At 46.7% G+C, this 17,251-nt stretch overlaps 1 protein-coding gene across 2 annotated transcripts in view; it reads left to right on the top strand.

Annotated features, from left to right (window-relative positions):
- The first annotated feature begins 9,319 nt into the window (after positions 1–9,319).
- Positions 9,320–17,251, top strand: part of NXN (nucleoredoxin) — a 159,309-nt gene continuing 151,377 nt past the window's right edge. Inside the window, exon 1 of one of the 2 annotated variants that reach the window (XM_042967610.1) lies at positions 9,320–9,775. In XM_042967610.1, the coding sequence (XP_042823544.1) occupies positions 9,404–9,775 (372 nt within the window). In that variant the 5' untranslated portion in view covers positions 9,320–9,403. Of the gene's footprint in view, positions 9,776–10,003; positions 10,389–17,251 lie in introns of those variants that run through there. The other variant, XM_042967611.1, reaches the window with a different exon arrangement.

Genomic DNA, 17,251 nt, shown 5'->3' with positions numbered 1-17,251 from the left:
TTATTTGTTGGGGGAGGTCATGGAGAAAACGTGACTGCTGATGACCAGTGAACTGGATCCAGGCCCTCGGAGGCTCCTCAGCCCCTCCTCTGGTTTTGGAATGTGGGTTCTGCTGGACGCCCTCACTCCCAGAGGCTGCTCCAAGGACACAGCCTTGAGGTAGTTCAGTGGTGTTCAGAGCAACTGGACGGCATACATGACTGAACCCAGGTGAGGCCTCTGTGTCAACTTGTGAGTGTGGCGAGTGGGCGTGGAGACCTGCACCTCGTGGCTTCCCATGACTAGCCTCGTTCCCTTGCTTATGAAACTTTCCACCCAGCAGCCTGGTGGCCTGCCTCTTGCTTCAGTCTCTCCCTGCTCCCTGTGTGGGGGCCGGTTTCAGATCACACCTGGGAAGCCTTGGAGGAGCCTGTGAACCAGCCTTATCGTCTGTGCCCTTGAGGCTATTAATGCTTATTGTACCCGTGTAATAGAAATGCTCCTTAATGGGTGTCCTGCTGGCATTTCTTCTCAGCTTTGTGATTAGTGACATCATGTTGGTGGCTTGAAGTTGGCCATGATGGAAATATTTACACCATAGAAATCAGTAAATGTTGTAAGTCAAAGCTTTTCTGTGATTATTGTTCAACATCTGCCAGCATACCACTCACTACAAGCAAGCTTTGGGAACCAAGAACACCTTCCTATTTCTGAGGAAACCGGTAAATGAGGGAAAATAAGGCAGAAAAGTAAGACATGAAGTGCTGGTAATGTGTAGGAAATTTCCAGGAAATCCTGACTGATGATTAGAAAGAGAGGGCCTCTGGGACGCCTGGCTGGCTCAGTCAGTAGAGTATGTGGCTCTTGATTTCCGGGTGGTGAGTTTGAACCCCATGTTGGATGTAGAGATTACTAATAATAATAAAAGAGAGAGAGGGCTTCTTACTTCCATGAATGTAACACCATGTTTGGTATCATTTTGGACCCCTTGTGTGGACAAGATGTGGCCCAGGAGCTCCTCTGAGGCTTTTTTTTTTTTTTTTTAATTTTTTTTTTAACGTTTATTTTTGAGACAGAGAGAGACAGAGCATGAACAGGGGAGGAGCAGAGAGAGAGGGAGACACAGAATCTGAAACAGACTCCAGGCTCCGAGCTGTCAGCACAGAGCCTGACGCAGGGCTCGAACCCACGGACCGTGAGATCATGACCTGAGTCGAAGTCGGACGCTTAACCGACCAAGCCACCCAGGCGCCCCTCCTCTGGGGCTTTTAAGTACACTTCTTGCTTTTGGTCCAAAGGCAGTACTGTAGCACCAGGGACTACCTGCACCTTCTCAGAGGATGAGGGTCAAAAAAGGCCCCCCTAAGTACGCAGTGGCTATTCAGTTCAGAAGGCTGCACAACATGATTTTTCATCAAGGGTTGCAAGAAGGGCTGGGGCAGTGCACAGCCCCATGTCCTGATACTACTTTCATGGCCAAAGGAGAAAGGCTGGAGGTCCTCTGGGTTGAGAATGAGCTTTTCTGGGAGGAGCACAGGGTGCGGCTTTGCTGGCGCCAGGGCACAGGGCAAGCGCACTTCTGTATTATTCGTTATAACCCCTGGACAGCTGATCGATCACCTGCCACTCGAGAGCACTGTTGATCTATAAGGAACACTGGCAGGCAGGCCTCCAATCAGACTAAAGAATAAGATGGGCTTGCTCAGGGGGCACCTGGGTGGCTCATTCAGTTAAGTGTCTGACTCCTAGTTTTGGCTCGGGTCATGATCTCACTGTTTCGTGAGTTTGAGCCCCGTGTACGACTCTGCGCTGACAGTGCAGAGCCTGCTTGGGATTCTCTCCCTCCCCTCTCTCTCTGCCCCTCCCCCATTGTGCTGTCTCTCTCAAAATAAATAAACTTCTTAAAAAATTAAATAAATAAATGGATTGTTCAGGTGTAGGTCAAGAAGAGTTTGTAGGATTGGAAGCAGGTCTGGGATTCAGGATGCGGAGGCCAACCTGGGCTTTAGAGAAGAACTTCCATCCCTCCACCCCTACCCAGGAGAAGGGGCTTTGGCCCAGGGGTGGGGGCTCTCTGAGGTCTCAGGAGGCAGCACCAGTGTGGGGGTTGGCAGGAAACACTCTTGCCCATGAACTGGGAGCAGAAGCCAAGTAGGAGGCCTCAGAAAGCACAGAAGAGCCTGAACCTATCAGGGGAGCAGTTGGGGGGGGGGGGTGGAGTTGGATCCCAAATCAGGGTCTCTGATGCCAGGGGAGCAGATCTGAGAGACAGACCAGAGAGCTCACCTAAGTGTGTGTGTGGCTTTTATTAGGCATCCACAGGTGGAAGCTTCTATGGGACTACTGGGTTCAGGTGGATCTAAATTAGAATTTATTTTCCTCCCCAAATGTGGTCTTACTGAGTTTCCCATCTAGGTGAAATGGCGATTCCATGAATTTAATTAGGATTAAACTCTTTGCATGCTGCATCCCCTAGGTACCATCTGACTGTTTTTCAAATCCATCCCTTCTTTAAAAAAAATTTTTTTTTAATGCTTCTTTATTTTTGAGAGAGAGAGAGAACATGAGTGGGGTAGGGGCAGAGAGAGGGACACACGAAATCCAAAGCAGGCTCCAGGCTTTTAGCTGTCATGACGCAGGGCTCAAACCCATGAACTGTGAGAACATGACCTGAGCCAAAGTCAGATGCTGAACCAACCAAGCCACCCAGGCGCCCCAAGCACCCCTTTTTTTTATATCCATTGCCACGGCCATATTTTGGGCTCTAGTCGGTTTCGTTTAATAGAATTTTAGTTGTTCTTCATATCTACTACCTTGCTGTCCTCCAAAGCATCCAGAGTGATCTCTGAGCACAGAACCGTGATTAATTCCCTGCTCAGAATTCTCCATGCCAGGATAAAATCTAAACTCAAAATGTTGCTTTTATAGCTTGTGCCCAAGAAGACAAATAGGCTTCAGTCCACGTTTGCTCTCATTGGAACATTTCCATTCCCAATTGTCTGCTTTCCATACCTCTTTTGGATCTAGAAGTGATGGCTCAGAATCATTCTTAATAATTTGTGATCTGTAGTGTTTGAGAGATGAGTTTGGACTTTTTGACTGTGTGTCATTTCTTTGACTTGTGCCCTCTACTCAGTCAAGGACAACTGTTAGAAAATATTTGTTATTATTATTTCTTAATTCTTTTTGCCTTTTCCCTATGACCTACAATAGCTATGGTAAGAGCAAAGGCATCCTGTGCTGTTTCCAGTGAGAGATCCTTAGACCGTAGCCTGATTCTGGTGGGTGGTCTTAATGCTCTGGAACAAATTTCTCCCACAGCGTAATTGTTTGGAGGTTTTACTTGCTCATACCCAGCAATCCAGATTTGCTTACCATCTCTTGTGCTGTTGCTTTGGCTTTGCTTACACAAAGCTATTGGAGATCTGGCAAACAATCTGGCAGTCTGGTGGATTGCTAGGACCTACTTCAGACTCGGTTAATGAACCATCCACTTTGCGGTGTCTGCGCTAGGGTCACAGTGATGCCAAGTTGTGATCCTGGCTTAATCTGAAAAGTATTGGAAACGATGGAAATGTGCATAATGTTTTTCTAGCACCTTACGCTTCCAACTCAGGAAAGCGTTAGGAGGCTTCAGAAACTAGAGGCCTCCTCCTGCTTTGCTGGGAGATGAAATGAACAGTGAAAAGAACAATAATGGTGACTTCCCGAAGTTACCTACGAAGTTGGTGCGAGATCATGACCTGAGCCGAAGTCAGATGCTTACCCAACTGAGCCACCCAGGCTCCCAAAAGACCAGCCTTTTTTAAAAGGGACAGATAAAACATGTAAAAGCTGTGATACAGCATTCATCTACAGGTGAAATCTTTTAAAGGAAACTCACAATTAGGGGCGCCTGGGTGGCTCAGTGGTTAAGTGTCTGACTTCGGCTTAGGTCATGATCTCACAGTTTGTGGGTTCAAGCCCTACATCGGGCTCTGTGCTGACAGCTTAGAGCCTGGAGCCTGCTTCGGATTCTGTGTCTCCCTCTCTCTCTGCCCCTCCCCCGCTTATACCTTTTTTTGGTATAAGACCTTTTTTCTCTTTCATTCTGAGATGTCCTGATGTGCTTTATTTGTGTGTGTGTGTGTGTGTGTGTGTGTGTGTGTGTGTGTGTGTGTATTTAAGTTTATTTATTTATTTTGAGAGAAAGAGAGAGAATGAGCAGGGGAGGAGCAGGGAGAAAGGGAGAGAGAAAATCCCATGCAGGCTCCTTGCTGTCAGTGCAGAGCCCGATGCGGGGCTCAAACCCATGAACTGTGAGATCCTGACCAGAGCCAAAGTCGAGTCGGCTACCCAACCAACTAAGCCACCCAGGCGCCCCTGTCCTGATGTACTTTCATATTTTTTTCTCCACTTATAGTATCTTACCTTTTTTTAAAAATTTTTTCTTTATTTTTGAGAAAGAGAGAGAGAGAGACCAGGAGAGGAGCAGAGAGAGAGGGAGACAGAAGATCCTAAGCAGGCTCTCTACACTGACAGCAGAGAGCACCAGGCAGGGCTTCAACCCACAAACCGTGAGATCATGACCTGAGCTGAAGTCGAATGCTTAACCAGCTGAACCACCCAGGTGGCCCTAGTATCTTATCTTTTGAATAAGTCCTTATTTGAAAATTTAAAAAGTTTTTTTTCTTGGGCTTAAAATAATAACCCTCTGGATTTTTCTCACACCTATTTCCAGTCCTTCAATTTCCTTCCCCAAGCAACCTGTTACTATTTCTTAAATGTCTTTCCAGATGTATTTCATCCACATATAAGCATATTTGTGTGTGCATATGTGTATTTTTTCTCCACTTAAAAATCTGTGGGTGGTAGCTTCATATTTCCTACCTAGTGTGCACCTTACTTTCTCTCATGCTACATTTTTAGAGATATTTCATGTTAGTGTATGTGATGGTTAATTTTATGTGTCCACTTGATTGTCATTATCTTATATTGTTATAAATATGTGTGGATACATATATGTTTGGCAAACATCTTTATTTATTACCTCTCTTATTCACTTATAATGTAACATAAGCTGTGTTTAAGTATTAGGGCGCCTGGGTGGCTCAGTCGGTTGAGCGTCCGACTTCGGCTCAGGTCATGATCTCATGGTTCATGAGTTTGAGCCCTGAGTCAGGCTCTGTGGTGACAGCTCACGGCCTGGATCCTGCTTCAGGCTCTGTGTCTCCTCTCTCTGCCCCTCCTCCACTCATGCCCTCTCTCTTTCTCTCTTTCAAATATAAATAAGCATTTAAAAAAAAGATATATTTAAGTATTGTTAATTTAAAATTATTGTATTCAAGTTACTAGATAAGGAGAGGAGTAAATGTCCGTCACTCAAGAACTTTACCTCTTATGGGGAAGAGGTTAGTGTGTTTTTATTTATACACAGGATATTTGTATCATGTTAGGTGGAATTATGATCTTGTCATTGTCTTCTTTGAAGAGTAAACATGGTTTAAGGAGACGCTTATGGGTGCCAGGTTGACAAAGGGTTGACTTGTGATGTTTGATTTTATGTATCAACTTGACTGGGATGCGGGTACCCAGATATTTGGTTAAACACCATTATGGATGTGTCTGTGAGGGTGTGTCTGGACGAGATTTACATGCGAATCAGGAGATTGTCCTCCCCCATGTGTGTCTTGTTTAATTGGATGAAGGCCTGACAGAATAAAAAAGTGAGGTAAGGGAGAATTTGTTCTCTCTGCCTGTCTTCACGCTGGGACACAAGTCTTCTCCACCTTTGGGCTCAGACTAGAACTCACACCCTCAGCTCTCCTAGTTCTCAGGCCTCTGGAGTCAAACTGGAACTCTGCTATCAACTCTCCTGGGTCCAGCTTGCGGAGTGCAGATATGGACTTCTCAGCCTCCCTAATCATGTGAACCAATTCCTTATAATATAATCACTGTATATATTGGTTCTATTTCTCTGGATAATATGGACTAATACAGCATACATTGAGTTTTCCTTAATCCTTTTCAATGACCAGATTGTAGTTCAAATAATGAATGTGCTATGATTTAATCATTTTTGTTGCTGCACAGTTAAGCTCTTTCCAGGTTTCCAGTTTTTTTTTCTGATTTCACCAGTGGATCAGTAAATATCTGTCCACATACATCTTTGTGCACATATGCTACTAGACCCGAAGATCAAGGAACGTGGTCTTGATGAATCTTAAAGGTGACATGTATGTGTGTACATAGATGTGTGTGTGTGTATAACACATATATGTCAGTACATGTTTTGTATGGCATCATGTGCCTTAGAATGCAATTTCTCAAAAGGGAAATTCTGTAAATGTGTATGTTCCATACAATGTTAGGCAGGCACGTTGTGGTTCCCTAATACATATTTTAATACAATAATAATTTTCAGAATAGCCAGTCAACTCATATAATATGACTAGCTAAGTACCAGTAGGGACATTATCTTTAAGTGGGTCTCTTGAACTGCATAAGTAGAGAGAGTGCTTTTCACAAGTCAAAGGATGTTGGCTATTCTTTACAGGAAGCCAAATGAGTCTCCTTGGGCTTCTTCTTGTAACAAACACCCACTAGAATTATGATTTTGGAATCATTTCCATTGCAAATCCCCTCTTTCCACACCCCTTTAAAAGGCAGCTGTGATATTTGGCTTCTAACCAAGGCCTGCTGCACCAACAATTCTCTAAATTTTATTTATATTTCATGTGCAGTATGCTCAAACTCTCACTTTCCCAGGTGCCAGATGCTGGTTTGGATATACTCCAGTGGAAAGTGCTATGAAATAATAAAAGTAAAAGGCTGAACAAGCTGCCTCTTTATATCAGACTTGCACCTAGTGGACCTAAGTTAAGTATGCTAATAATGACTTCACTCTTTTCCCAACTTTGTGATCCCCCGAATTCCCACTTCACCTACCTCCACACCTTTGCTTCCATAGGATATAAATGCTTATTTGTAGTCCTTTTACATCTCTTCAGTGTTCATTTGAAAATGTCAGAACGTAGGATCTATCTGTCTCACGTGATTTCAGTGGTGCCTAATTTGATCCACTGATGGGTATTTCAAATATGACTTTCAGGATTTTTCCCTTTTTAAAAAGTAATCTCTATGTCCAACGTGGGACTTGACTGACATCAAAAGTCTCAGGTTCTCTCAACTGAGCCTTCTAGTCACCCCTGCTTTCAGGATTAAAATAAATTTTTTAATGTTTATTTTTGAGAGAGAGACAGACAGACAAACAGAGTGTGAGCAGGGGAAGGGCAGAGAGAACAGGAGACACAGAATCTGAAGCAGGTTCCAGGCTCTGAGCTGTCAGCACAGAGCCCGATGCAGGGCTTGAACTCACAAGCCATGAGATCCTGACCTGAGCCGAAGTTGGACGCTTAACCGACTGAGCCACCCAGGTGCCCCTCCTTTCAGGATTAAAAAAAATTTTTTTTAATGTTTTTATTTTATTTTTGAGACACACACACACACACACACAGTGAGACCAGGGGAGGGGCAGAGAAAGATGGAGACAGAATCTGAAGCAGGCTCCAGACTCTGAGCTGTCAGTGCAGAGCCCAATGTGGGGCTCGAACTCACAGACTGCAAGATCATGACCTGAGCTGAAGTTGGACGCCCAACTGACTGAGCCACCCAGGCACCCCCAGGATTTTTAAAGATATCTAATAACTTAATGTCTGTTATGTTCATAGCTTTAATATATTTTCAGTAAAAAGTGATGTTTCCTTTGTGTTTTATTGTAAGTCTGCCCCTGCAGTGGCACAGAATTTTGGCATGACACTTTAAGACTTAACTCAGAATTTCCTTTTTGTGATAGGAATCTTGCTTGTTTAAAGGCAGTCTTCAATCCACAGATCATTCTTATGAAGTGAGCAGATATATTAGGTGGATACTAAGAAAGCAGGTGTAAGTTTCAGGATTGCCAATCCACTCTAGGCTCCCACCTCCACCTCTTTCATCAGTTTGTGTGGTTAACATTTCACTGAGCTGAAAAACGACAATTCCTTGTTCTAGCCTAGACAAATTGAGAACCTTAGGCATGAAAATTTGTGCCAAAATCTTGCGATGACATTGAGGTTTAAATTAACTCTTGTAAAGTGTGCTATGATGTGTGTGTGTGTCTGTATGTTTGTGTGGGTGGAAAGCCGCTATAAAGTAGAAATACTTTGCTTGCCTGCCAGTATCTCTTCACATACTGGGCTCTGGCATATCTCATTTTTTCACTCTTTCCATTAGATGGCGCTAGATGCCCAAGAAATAACTTCCAAAGGCAGGGTGGAGGGCGGTGAGAGGGGCGTCTTTTCCTTTCACTGGGTTGCTGGTAGCTGAGCACACACACAACTGAAGGTCCTCTTCTATTGCAGGTTGGCACGGTATGCATTTTATTTTTTCGTGTGTATGGGGGGGGCGGGAAGGCTTGCCACAGACCACCTGTTCAATCCAAGCATAGGGTAGCATCTTGCCAGCTGGCAATAAATAAATAAATAAATAATTCCTAGAATTTGTCTTAACTATCAACAGACTTGATAGAAAGTATAGAACCGATTCAGGAGTGCAGCCAGCATGGATTTAAAGCTGCTGCGGCATCTGTTTCATACACTTGCGGAGATGGAAGAGAGCCACTCACTGCGACCTGTGGACTGAACTCCCACAGCGCGACCCACGAGCCACTCGCCAGTCTCAAGGACTCCCTCATGTGTGCCTAGCTACCCGAGAAATGCAAGAGGTGGCGTCCTCCAGTCCTCTTAAGGTAGACGAAACATACACAAAACACACGATAGAGAAATAAGTGCTAGCAAGCCCCAGCCTGATGAAATGGTGATTGTGTATAGATGCTAAGTACTTGTAAGCATTCCGAGATGGGGTACGAAATGGCCGGTTAGGCCTTGCGCAGGGAAAGAGAGAGAGAGAGAGCACTCGGGTAGGGGGACTATGGGAATGTTTGGAGAAGTCCAGAGAGAACTGAGAGTTCGGAGGGTGGGGGACCAGTCCAGCTCCGCACCGACTGCAGCCTCAGAGAGGCCGGCTCGGTGACCCCTCTCCTTTCTGCACTTAGCCTCGGGCATGCCCTCAGAGTGGGGCGTTTCCGGCCAGCCTTCTCGCTAGGGCTCTTTCCCGAGCAATTCGGCCACGCGGTGGAAGCCTGCGCGGGATCGCCAGCTGCAGCAGATTAGGGCCCAGAGCGCGGCCCGGGACAGCCACGGAGGGGGCGGGTCGGGGGCGGGTCGGAGGGGCGGGCAAGGGGCGGGCCCTGGTGGGCGGGGCTCTCTTCTGCCCCTCGCCCGCCGCCCGCCTCAGCCGCCGCCGCCGCCGCTGCCGCCGCCGCTGCCTCCGCCCGCCGCGAGGACCGAGGGAGCGGGGTTGCAGCCGCCTGCCCGCCCGCGTGCCCGGGCTGCGGTGGGCCAGGATGTCGGGCTTCCTGGAGGAGCTGCTCGGCGAGAAGCTGGTGACGGGCGGCGGCGAGGAGGTGGACGTGCACTCGCTGGGCTCCCGCGGCATCTCGCTGCTCGGGCTCTACTTCGGCTGCAGCCTGAGCGCCCCCTGCGCGCAGCTCAGCGGCAGTCTGGCCGCCTTCTACGGCCGCCTGAGGGGGGACGCCGCGGCCGGGCCGGGGGCCGGGGCCGGGCCGGGGCCGGGGGCCGGGGCGGCCGCGGAGCCCGAGCCGCTGCGCCGCCTGGAGATCGTCTTCGTGTCCTCGGACCAGGACCAGCGGCAGTGGCAGGACTTCGTGCGGGACATGCCGTGGCTGGCGCTGCCCTACAAGGAGAAGCACAGGAAGGTGAGCTGCGCGGGCCTCGTTGGCGCCCCTGGCCTCGGTGCGCAGCCCGCGCGTTCGGGGAAGCGGGGTGTTCGCCGGCCCCACCCGCAACACGCGGCCCCTCGGCCCCGCTCCTGTATCTTTGCACACGCTTCCCCTCGTGTCCCTTAGTGTCGCCTTCCTCTGTCTATGCCCGCCTCCGTCCGAGGATCCCGCCGGGTTGGGGCTCCCGCGGCAACTCCTCGGTGCGGGTGCCAGGCCGCGCCCGTGGGGGAAGTTTGACACCCCCAGGCCCCCGATCCAGGCTTCTGTCCCGAGGAGCCAAGAGCCAGATCCCCACGCGTCGGGAGCCTTGCTTAGTGGGCAGCTGCGCCGGGGGTCCCGACCCCGTGACCCCCAACCTCCGCCGTGGGCGCGGGGAGGGGCTGTTTCCTTCCCTCAGCCTCCAGACTCCCGGCGGATACCTGTAGTGGTGGGGGGTTGGCGCTCGCCCCCTACCCATAATGCCCAAACCAGGAAGTTTCCTCTCTCTGAGAGGAATCTTCTTTTCAGGGGACCCCTTCCCCCGTGACCCGGGACTCCGAGGCCAGGCCGCCCCGTGCCCCGGAGAGGCAGCCGCTGACCGTGGCTTTGGGTGAGAAGGGCGCTCTCTCCTCTCCCCTTCTCCCTCCTCCCTCCTCCCTCCTCCCTCCTCCCGCCTCCCTCCGCCCCCGCGGGCTCGACTAGTGGCCACCGGGGAGCTTTTCATTGTCTGCCTGTCCAGCAGTCCTCCCCAGATGCCTCTCAGGCGCAGGAACAGACCCGTCTTTGCAGGTCTTAGTTGCTTGGTCGGTGGGCCACTGTCGTCTTGGCACACTTCGAAATTAAATGCTGAACTGATCCCTTAGGTTAACTGGAAAAACGAGGCTTTGGGGAAATTTATACTTAGCTGTCAACTACTCATTCCCAGCATTTTGCTGCTGAAATTAGTTTGGGTTTTTGAGTGCATCTGTTGGATGAAGCTGTCTGTTTTAATAAAAGGGATTCAGGAAATCTTGTCATAAATCGAAGCAGGAAAAGTTTTGGAGCGTTCTTGCTTAATTTGTATGCGTGATGCAACGTGTGAATCCTGCACCTTCCCTTTCTGAGGAGAATCTTAGTTTATGGAGTGGACAGGAGAAGAAGGGCTGTTCTGGGGGTGTGGACGTGCCTCTGGGGAGGATGGTAACGGCATGCCATGTGTTTCTTTTATGTCTGCAGAGTCTTGTTGAGAAGCATGATTTAGATTTAGTAAGACCAAAAGGCTTTATATTGTGACCCCAAATGTCTCGAGTAAATCATCTCCAAATAGTGTAAGGTGCGGATTTAGGATTTAAAACATGAAATACAGTTTAACAAATACAGTTTGTAAACTTCACATTGGAAAAACATGAGCTCACTAACCACACAGAGGCAAAACTTGGCATTTTAACCACTTTTTAGGTGATCTTGCTCATAGTTGGGTTATATATTTGATAGTGCATGAATATGAATGGCCAATCCTTTTTTGCTTTAAAAATATGGGAATTCTTTGTTTTCCTTGGTGGTTGTTTTTATGATCCTTTTGGGGAGAAATATTATTCAGAAGGTGATTTACCAAAAAATATTTTTATTGTTATGGCAAGTTTCTATTGTATATACCAGTATGTGTAAAATAACGTCCTTATTGGGCAATACACATGATTTCTAGCTCATGCGAACATGATGGGAAACTTACAGACCTGAGGCCTGTTGTTTTTTTTCACAGTGGAGGAAGTAAATTTGCTGGATGGTAAAAACATGGAGCAGATTGCGATGTTTTCCAAATACTTAAAGTTTTTTCTTGCAAAAGGAGACTATTTCATATGCTATATGCCATGCCTGGTTCTCTCTGCCGGGGCTAGTCCCCTGCACACACACACAAAAAGTGGCCCTAGTCTGGACCTGCCGATTCCACCAGGATGAGAGTCTGGATGACACAGGGCAGACCCCCTTTTGAAAATACAGTTCAGAATGCTGAACATGCCCAAACCATGGTGCATAGCATCTTAAACATTTATTTTTCGCTCGGAGTTTTTCTGTCTCACATCCTCTGGTTCACTTTGTTGTGTAAAACAAATCCAGTTTTTGAAGAGGTAGTTTCTACTCCTGGATGTTCATGAATAGGCAACTCAAGGTCTGTCTGATCCCGGAAACCATCCGTAGTGATATGCCAGGTAAAAAGACTCCAGCTGTGTTTTTTATGGAAAACATGTTTTCAGAAATGACAACAGCTATGTACTCCCTCTGAAAGGAATTATTTTCTCCCTTGAAACCAAAGAAAGTAAACAATTCCCTTTTTTGTAAGGTTGAGTTTTTGCCTCTCTGTTTGAAACTGAGATGCTTAGAAGTCTGTGAGCTTGTAATGGCAGTTTCGTGATAAAAACAGGGAAAAGCCTAGGGCATCCCCGGTTCAGGGTGCTGAGCGGTGAACGCTTACCTTTTTGCTGATGGCCCCTGTCCATGTTGTTTCGCCAACTATAATAGTTTCAAAGAATAGAATTTTGTTTTACACTGAAGGGCAAACCAGAGTTCCAGATTACTAAGTTTTTTAAAGTTCTCGTTAACATTTGTTCCTTCAAACCATTCATATACTTCTTCCCACTGGGATAACAAAGGATATGGTTCTAATTAGTTATTGGCTGGCATTTCTCTAAAGAAAATTGAAAGATTATGGTGGGGAAAGAAAATGCTGTGTGGTATTTTTTTCTTCTTTTATTAATTTCCCCTTTATGTAGTAAGAAAGTCTGGGGATGACCATATATGTTAGGCTTGCATTTTGCCTGGGTCTGCTCACCTTGACTGAAGCTGTGAGAAAACAGCAAATAAAAGGACTCTAGCATCTTTAAACAACAAAAAAAAAGCTTTATGGAAGGTTGTCCTGTTTCTGCTTGCTTTTGTGGTAGCTGCAAAAATAACTGAAGCTTCATTTTTTTGGCTTCCAAGCACACACATATAAATAGCTGTATAGAAATTGTAATTAAATGATAATAGAACTTTGACTGCCTTTATAAGAGCAGTTTTGTCAGGAAACCTATAATCTTGAAGTCAAGGCAGTTGGACTTGTTTTAATAAGTAGGTTTGCTTTTCCTTTTGTTGGGAGACATTTTTCAGATTTCCGGAGAGAGAGAATGAAATGAATAGTTGGAAAGTGGTGATGATTTGGACTTTGGGAATTTGCTGTGTTCTTCAGGTGGGGATAAGTTACTTTGCTGGCCGAACAGGAGAGTGGATCCCCAGGATCTTCTGCTTCGGCATCAGAGAGGGCAGCACGGAGTTTGGTTTTAAAGCCACTGGACTTCATTTTGCCTGGGCTGGATACCTGATGGAATACATTTGGTCAGTGTGGGTGCACTGACATCAAATGGTGCAGGACCACTGGTCTTAGACAGGTTTGCTGGGGTCTGGCTTGGCCCTAGACCTTCCTGCCAGACAGAAAGGAAAAGAGAAAGTTGGGGGCCGATGAGTGGCAGTCAGGAGGCTCTGGTCCAGTCTACCTGCTCCGGTCTGCCTGCTCCAGTCAGGGGAAGGGGAATCTTCCTGTTTCCCTGTCTGGGTTGTTTGCTCTGGGTGGTTCTTTTGGTTCAGACTAAATCAGAGGTGTGGCCTAGAATTCACTGGAATCCCTTTGGCTCTTTGGAATGGGGCAAGGTTTGGTACCAACCCAGGCAATCTTTTTTATCTTTGAGAGAGAGACAAAGAGACAGAGTGTGAGCCAGGGAGGGGCAGAGAGAGAGGGGGGCACAGAATCTGAAGCAGGCTCCAGGCTCTGAGCTGTCAGCACAGAGCCCGACACGGGGCCTGAACTCACAAGCTGTGAGATCATGATCTGCGCCGAATTGGATGCCTAAACTGACTGAGCCACCCAGGCGCTTCCCCCCCGCCCTCCAACCCAAGCAGTTTTATAGCTCCGTCTCTCCCAGCTCATCTTCCCTCAAATGTCGATACCCTGACCACTAAGAGAATAACTTCTAGGACACTGACAGATCACTTTCATGGTGCTAAAAGATAGCGGAAAAAGCACAGCTTTGAAGATGGGGTTTTCTGCCTTGTGCAAAAGGAGCCTGGATCAGCCAGGACAGGCTCCCTCTGTTCACTTTGTTTCCAGGACTTGGATCTGTCTAATAAAAGACAACAGTCCAATTAAAGTAATAAAAGCAATTTTCCTTGAGAGGCTTTTTCCTTGCTCCATTATTTGTAATGTGCTTTTTAATCTTTCATTTTTCTCGGCATAATGAAGACGTCTAGTATATAGTAGGTAAAAATAGGGACTGATGTCCACCTGCCTGAGTTCAGATCCTGGCTCTGTCATTTGATAGCTGTGCGACCTTGTGAAAGTTACCCTACGTGTCTGTGCCACAGGTTTCCTTATCTGTAAAATGAGATGACAATAGCATCTGCCTGGCAGATAGTATGTGCTCACTAAGTGCTAGCTATCGTTAAAAAATTCTCATGAAATCTAGTAATTCTTTCATCTCCTGAGACTTTGGAATATATCACATTACAGAATTGCGGTTACAAGGTATATTTTTTAACTTTTCAAACAAATGACTTCTAAGTGTACAGGGGGGTATGGTGAAGGAGTTGAAAGAATTGCCCTAGAAGAGATTATAATTGAGGAGAAAGACCTGGAAGAATGAAGCAATGAAAGCAAATGAATATTTAGAAAATACTATTCTTGGGGTTCCTGGGTGGCTTATTAAGTGTCCAACTCTTGATTCCGGCTCAGGTCATGATCTCACAGTTCATGGGGTTGAACCCTGTGTCTGTCTCTGTGCTGATAGTGTGGATCCTGCTTGGGATTTTCTCTCTCTCTCTCTCTCTCTGCTCCTCCCCTGCTCTCTCTTTCAAAATAAATAAATAAACAAACTTAAAAACAAAACAAAACTGTTCCTTAAAGAACTGGTAGTCCTGAGATTTACTGAGCTCCATACTCATATTTGCCAGTGAAACTTGAGACATCAGGTCAATGAGGCCCAGACGGGATAAAGGGTAACAACTTTAAGATGATGAGGCACCCTTCTTGAGAGAGATTAATTACGCACTTGGTGCTGGTTCTGCGGTTTGCCAGAGCTATTAGGCGCGTCTGTCGCTGATCCTGCCCTTTTAAATCCGGGCAGCGTGAAGGTTGTAGGGCTGCTGCTCTTTCAGCTTGGGAAAGGGATGGTGCCTGCTCTCTGGAGCAGTGGAGACTCTAACACACCCTCTAACACGGCCACCTCCCTTCCTAGCTCTGGAATGCTGTAGGATAGGTTTGCCCAGACTTGTAGCCACTGCGCCTTACGATTCAGGCCTCCAGTTAGGGACTCAGGCCTGCTGGCTAGCTGTTCACAGCTCTTGCTGATTGATAGAGGTTGGGATGTGCACCAGAGCACAGAGGAAAGCTGTGGGTTTTGAGGTTAGGGTCATTGATTTCATTTACCCTCTTTTCTCCCCCTCCCCCACCCTCTTTTTGTCACTCTTCCTTTTGGTTTTGAGGCCTTGTTTTAGTATCTGCACAAATTTGAAAAAGGAGGCTTTGTGTGATACACAGCTGGGGTGGGGACTGAATAGGTTGCTCTGTGTATGGGAGGTGGAGGGGGTCTTTTTTATTTTTATTTTTGATAAGGCTTGGGGCTCTAGGACTCTAGCCCCAATCTGAATAGACCAGGCTCCTCGAGGGATGATTTCCTTTCAAGCGGGAGAGCATAGGCTTGGCATAGGATGTTTTCTTCTCTTTGCGTTCTCAATTCCCAGCGGTGCTCAGTGTTAACCACCAGAGTGCTTACTTTTCTGTATTTTATTAATTTACCATGATACTTATTCAAAGGCACTTGAAGAAAATGGCTATGAATTTGGAATCTTTTTGCTGATCCTGGCTCTCATGAGGTTCTTGCATACTGTTGCTTTATATCTGGCTGTTATTTTAAAAAGAAGTAAGAGTTGGGGCGCCTGGGTGGTTTGGTCGGTTAAGCGTTCGACTTTAGCTCAAATCATGATCTTGTGGTTCGAGGGTTCAAGCCCCATGTTGGGCTCTGTGTTGACAGTTCAGAGCCTGGAGCCTGCTTCAGATTCTGTGTCTGCCTCTCTCTCTGCCCCTCCCCGGCTCGCACTCTGACTCTCTCTCTCTCTCTCTCTCAAAAATAAATAAACATTCCAAAAAAAAAAAAAAAATTAAAGCTGATGGTGTAGAGCCTGCTTAGGATTCTCTCCCTTTCTCTCTGCCTCTACCCCCACTTGCTCTCTCTCTCAAATTAAAAAAAAAAAGGGGGATGGGGTGCCGGGTGGCTCAGCTGGTTAAGCGTTGAGTTCCTGACTTCGGCTCAGGTCATGATCTCACAATTCGAGTTCAGGCCCCACATTGGGTTCTGTGCTGACAGCATGGAGTTTGCTTGGGATTCTCTCTGCCTCTCTCTTCCCCTCCCTTGCTCATGTGCTCTGTTTCTCTCTCTCTCTCTCTCTCTCTTGAAATAAACTTAAAAATTTTTTTTTAAAAACTGATAAAATAAAAAAAATTTAAAAAAGAGAAGTAAGAGTTCTGAAGTCTCAAGAGTCATCCTTGCTTCTCTGGCACCCCTCACATCCACAGAGTCTTGCTGATGTGATTCCCTTAATACATCTCAACTCTGAACAATTCTTGCCATCCCTATCATCACGGCTTGAGTTGAGGTTTCATCTGGACGACTGTGTACCACCAGCAGCTTCTCCTGGGGCTCTTTGCTTCCAGTCTTGATGCCTGGAATGGTTCTCAGACCATCTTCTCAAGCTGCCTGTAATCAATGATCAGTTTTATTTTATTTTGTTAATTTCCAATCTGTCACACACCAATGCAAGTGGCCTTACTAAGCATGACTCCTGTTGAGGTTGAATCACATGCAACTCCCCGCTAAGTTGACCTCACACAGGCTGGTCTCTGTCCTTTTCAACAAGAGGAGCCTGTTGATCACAGGCTTGGTTGTTGCTGCAATGTCAAACTGCTGAGTACTCATTCTCAATTTCTGTACTTACCTTGTTTGGGGCCAGTAGCAACTTATGGGAAAGCACTGGGTTGCAAACCTACCTTGAGCCTTGAGCAGCGCTGCTCTAGACTGTTTCTGGAATGGTCAAGTCCAAAATCACAACTTTGATCATATCATTCTCCTACCTAAGAATTCTGTAGTTGTTCTTCATAGCTTTTGGGGTCAAGTCCAAATTCTAGAGCATGGTCCCTGACTATTCTCCTGTCTCCTGTCTCACCTGCACCGTGTTCTTTTCCCTCCCAGCTGGCTGAGTTTGGCACTTCTAAACTTCAGTCCTGGCTCCCCTGTTTCCCTAAGAAGTTTTCTTGTCTCTTTGTCCTCTAGGTGGGATGATTCTGTGGGCTTCCATAGATCTTCTGCGCAAATGCCCTAGCACTTAGGCTGTGTTTGTTTCATTATTAGACTGTAAGCTCTTTGAGGACAGAAACCAACCAAAGAGGGGGGGAGATGATCAGTTCCTTAG

The sequence above is a fragment of the Panthera tigris genome, chromosome E1, assembly GCF_018350195.1.
Source record: "Panthera tigris isolate Pti1 chromosome E1, P.tigris_Pti1_mat1.1, whole genome shotgun sequence".
Taxonomy (NCBI): domain Eukaryota; kingdom Metazoa; phylum Chordata; class Mammalia; order Carnivora; family Felidae; genus Panthera; species Panthera tigris.
This window is presented reverse-complemented; position numbering and strand designations above follow the sequence as displayed.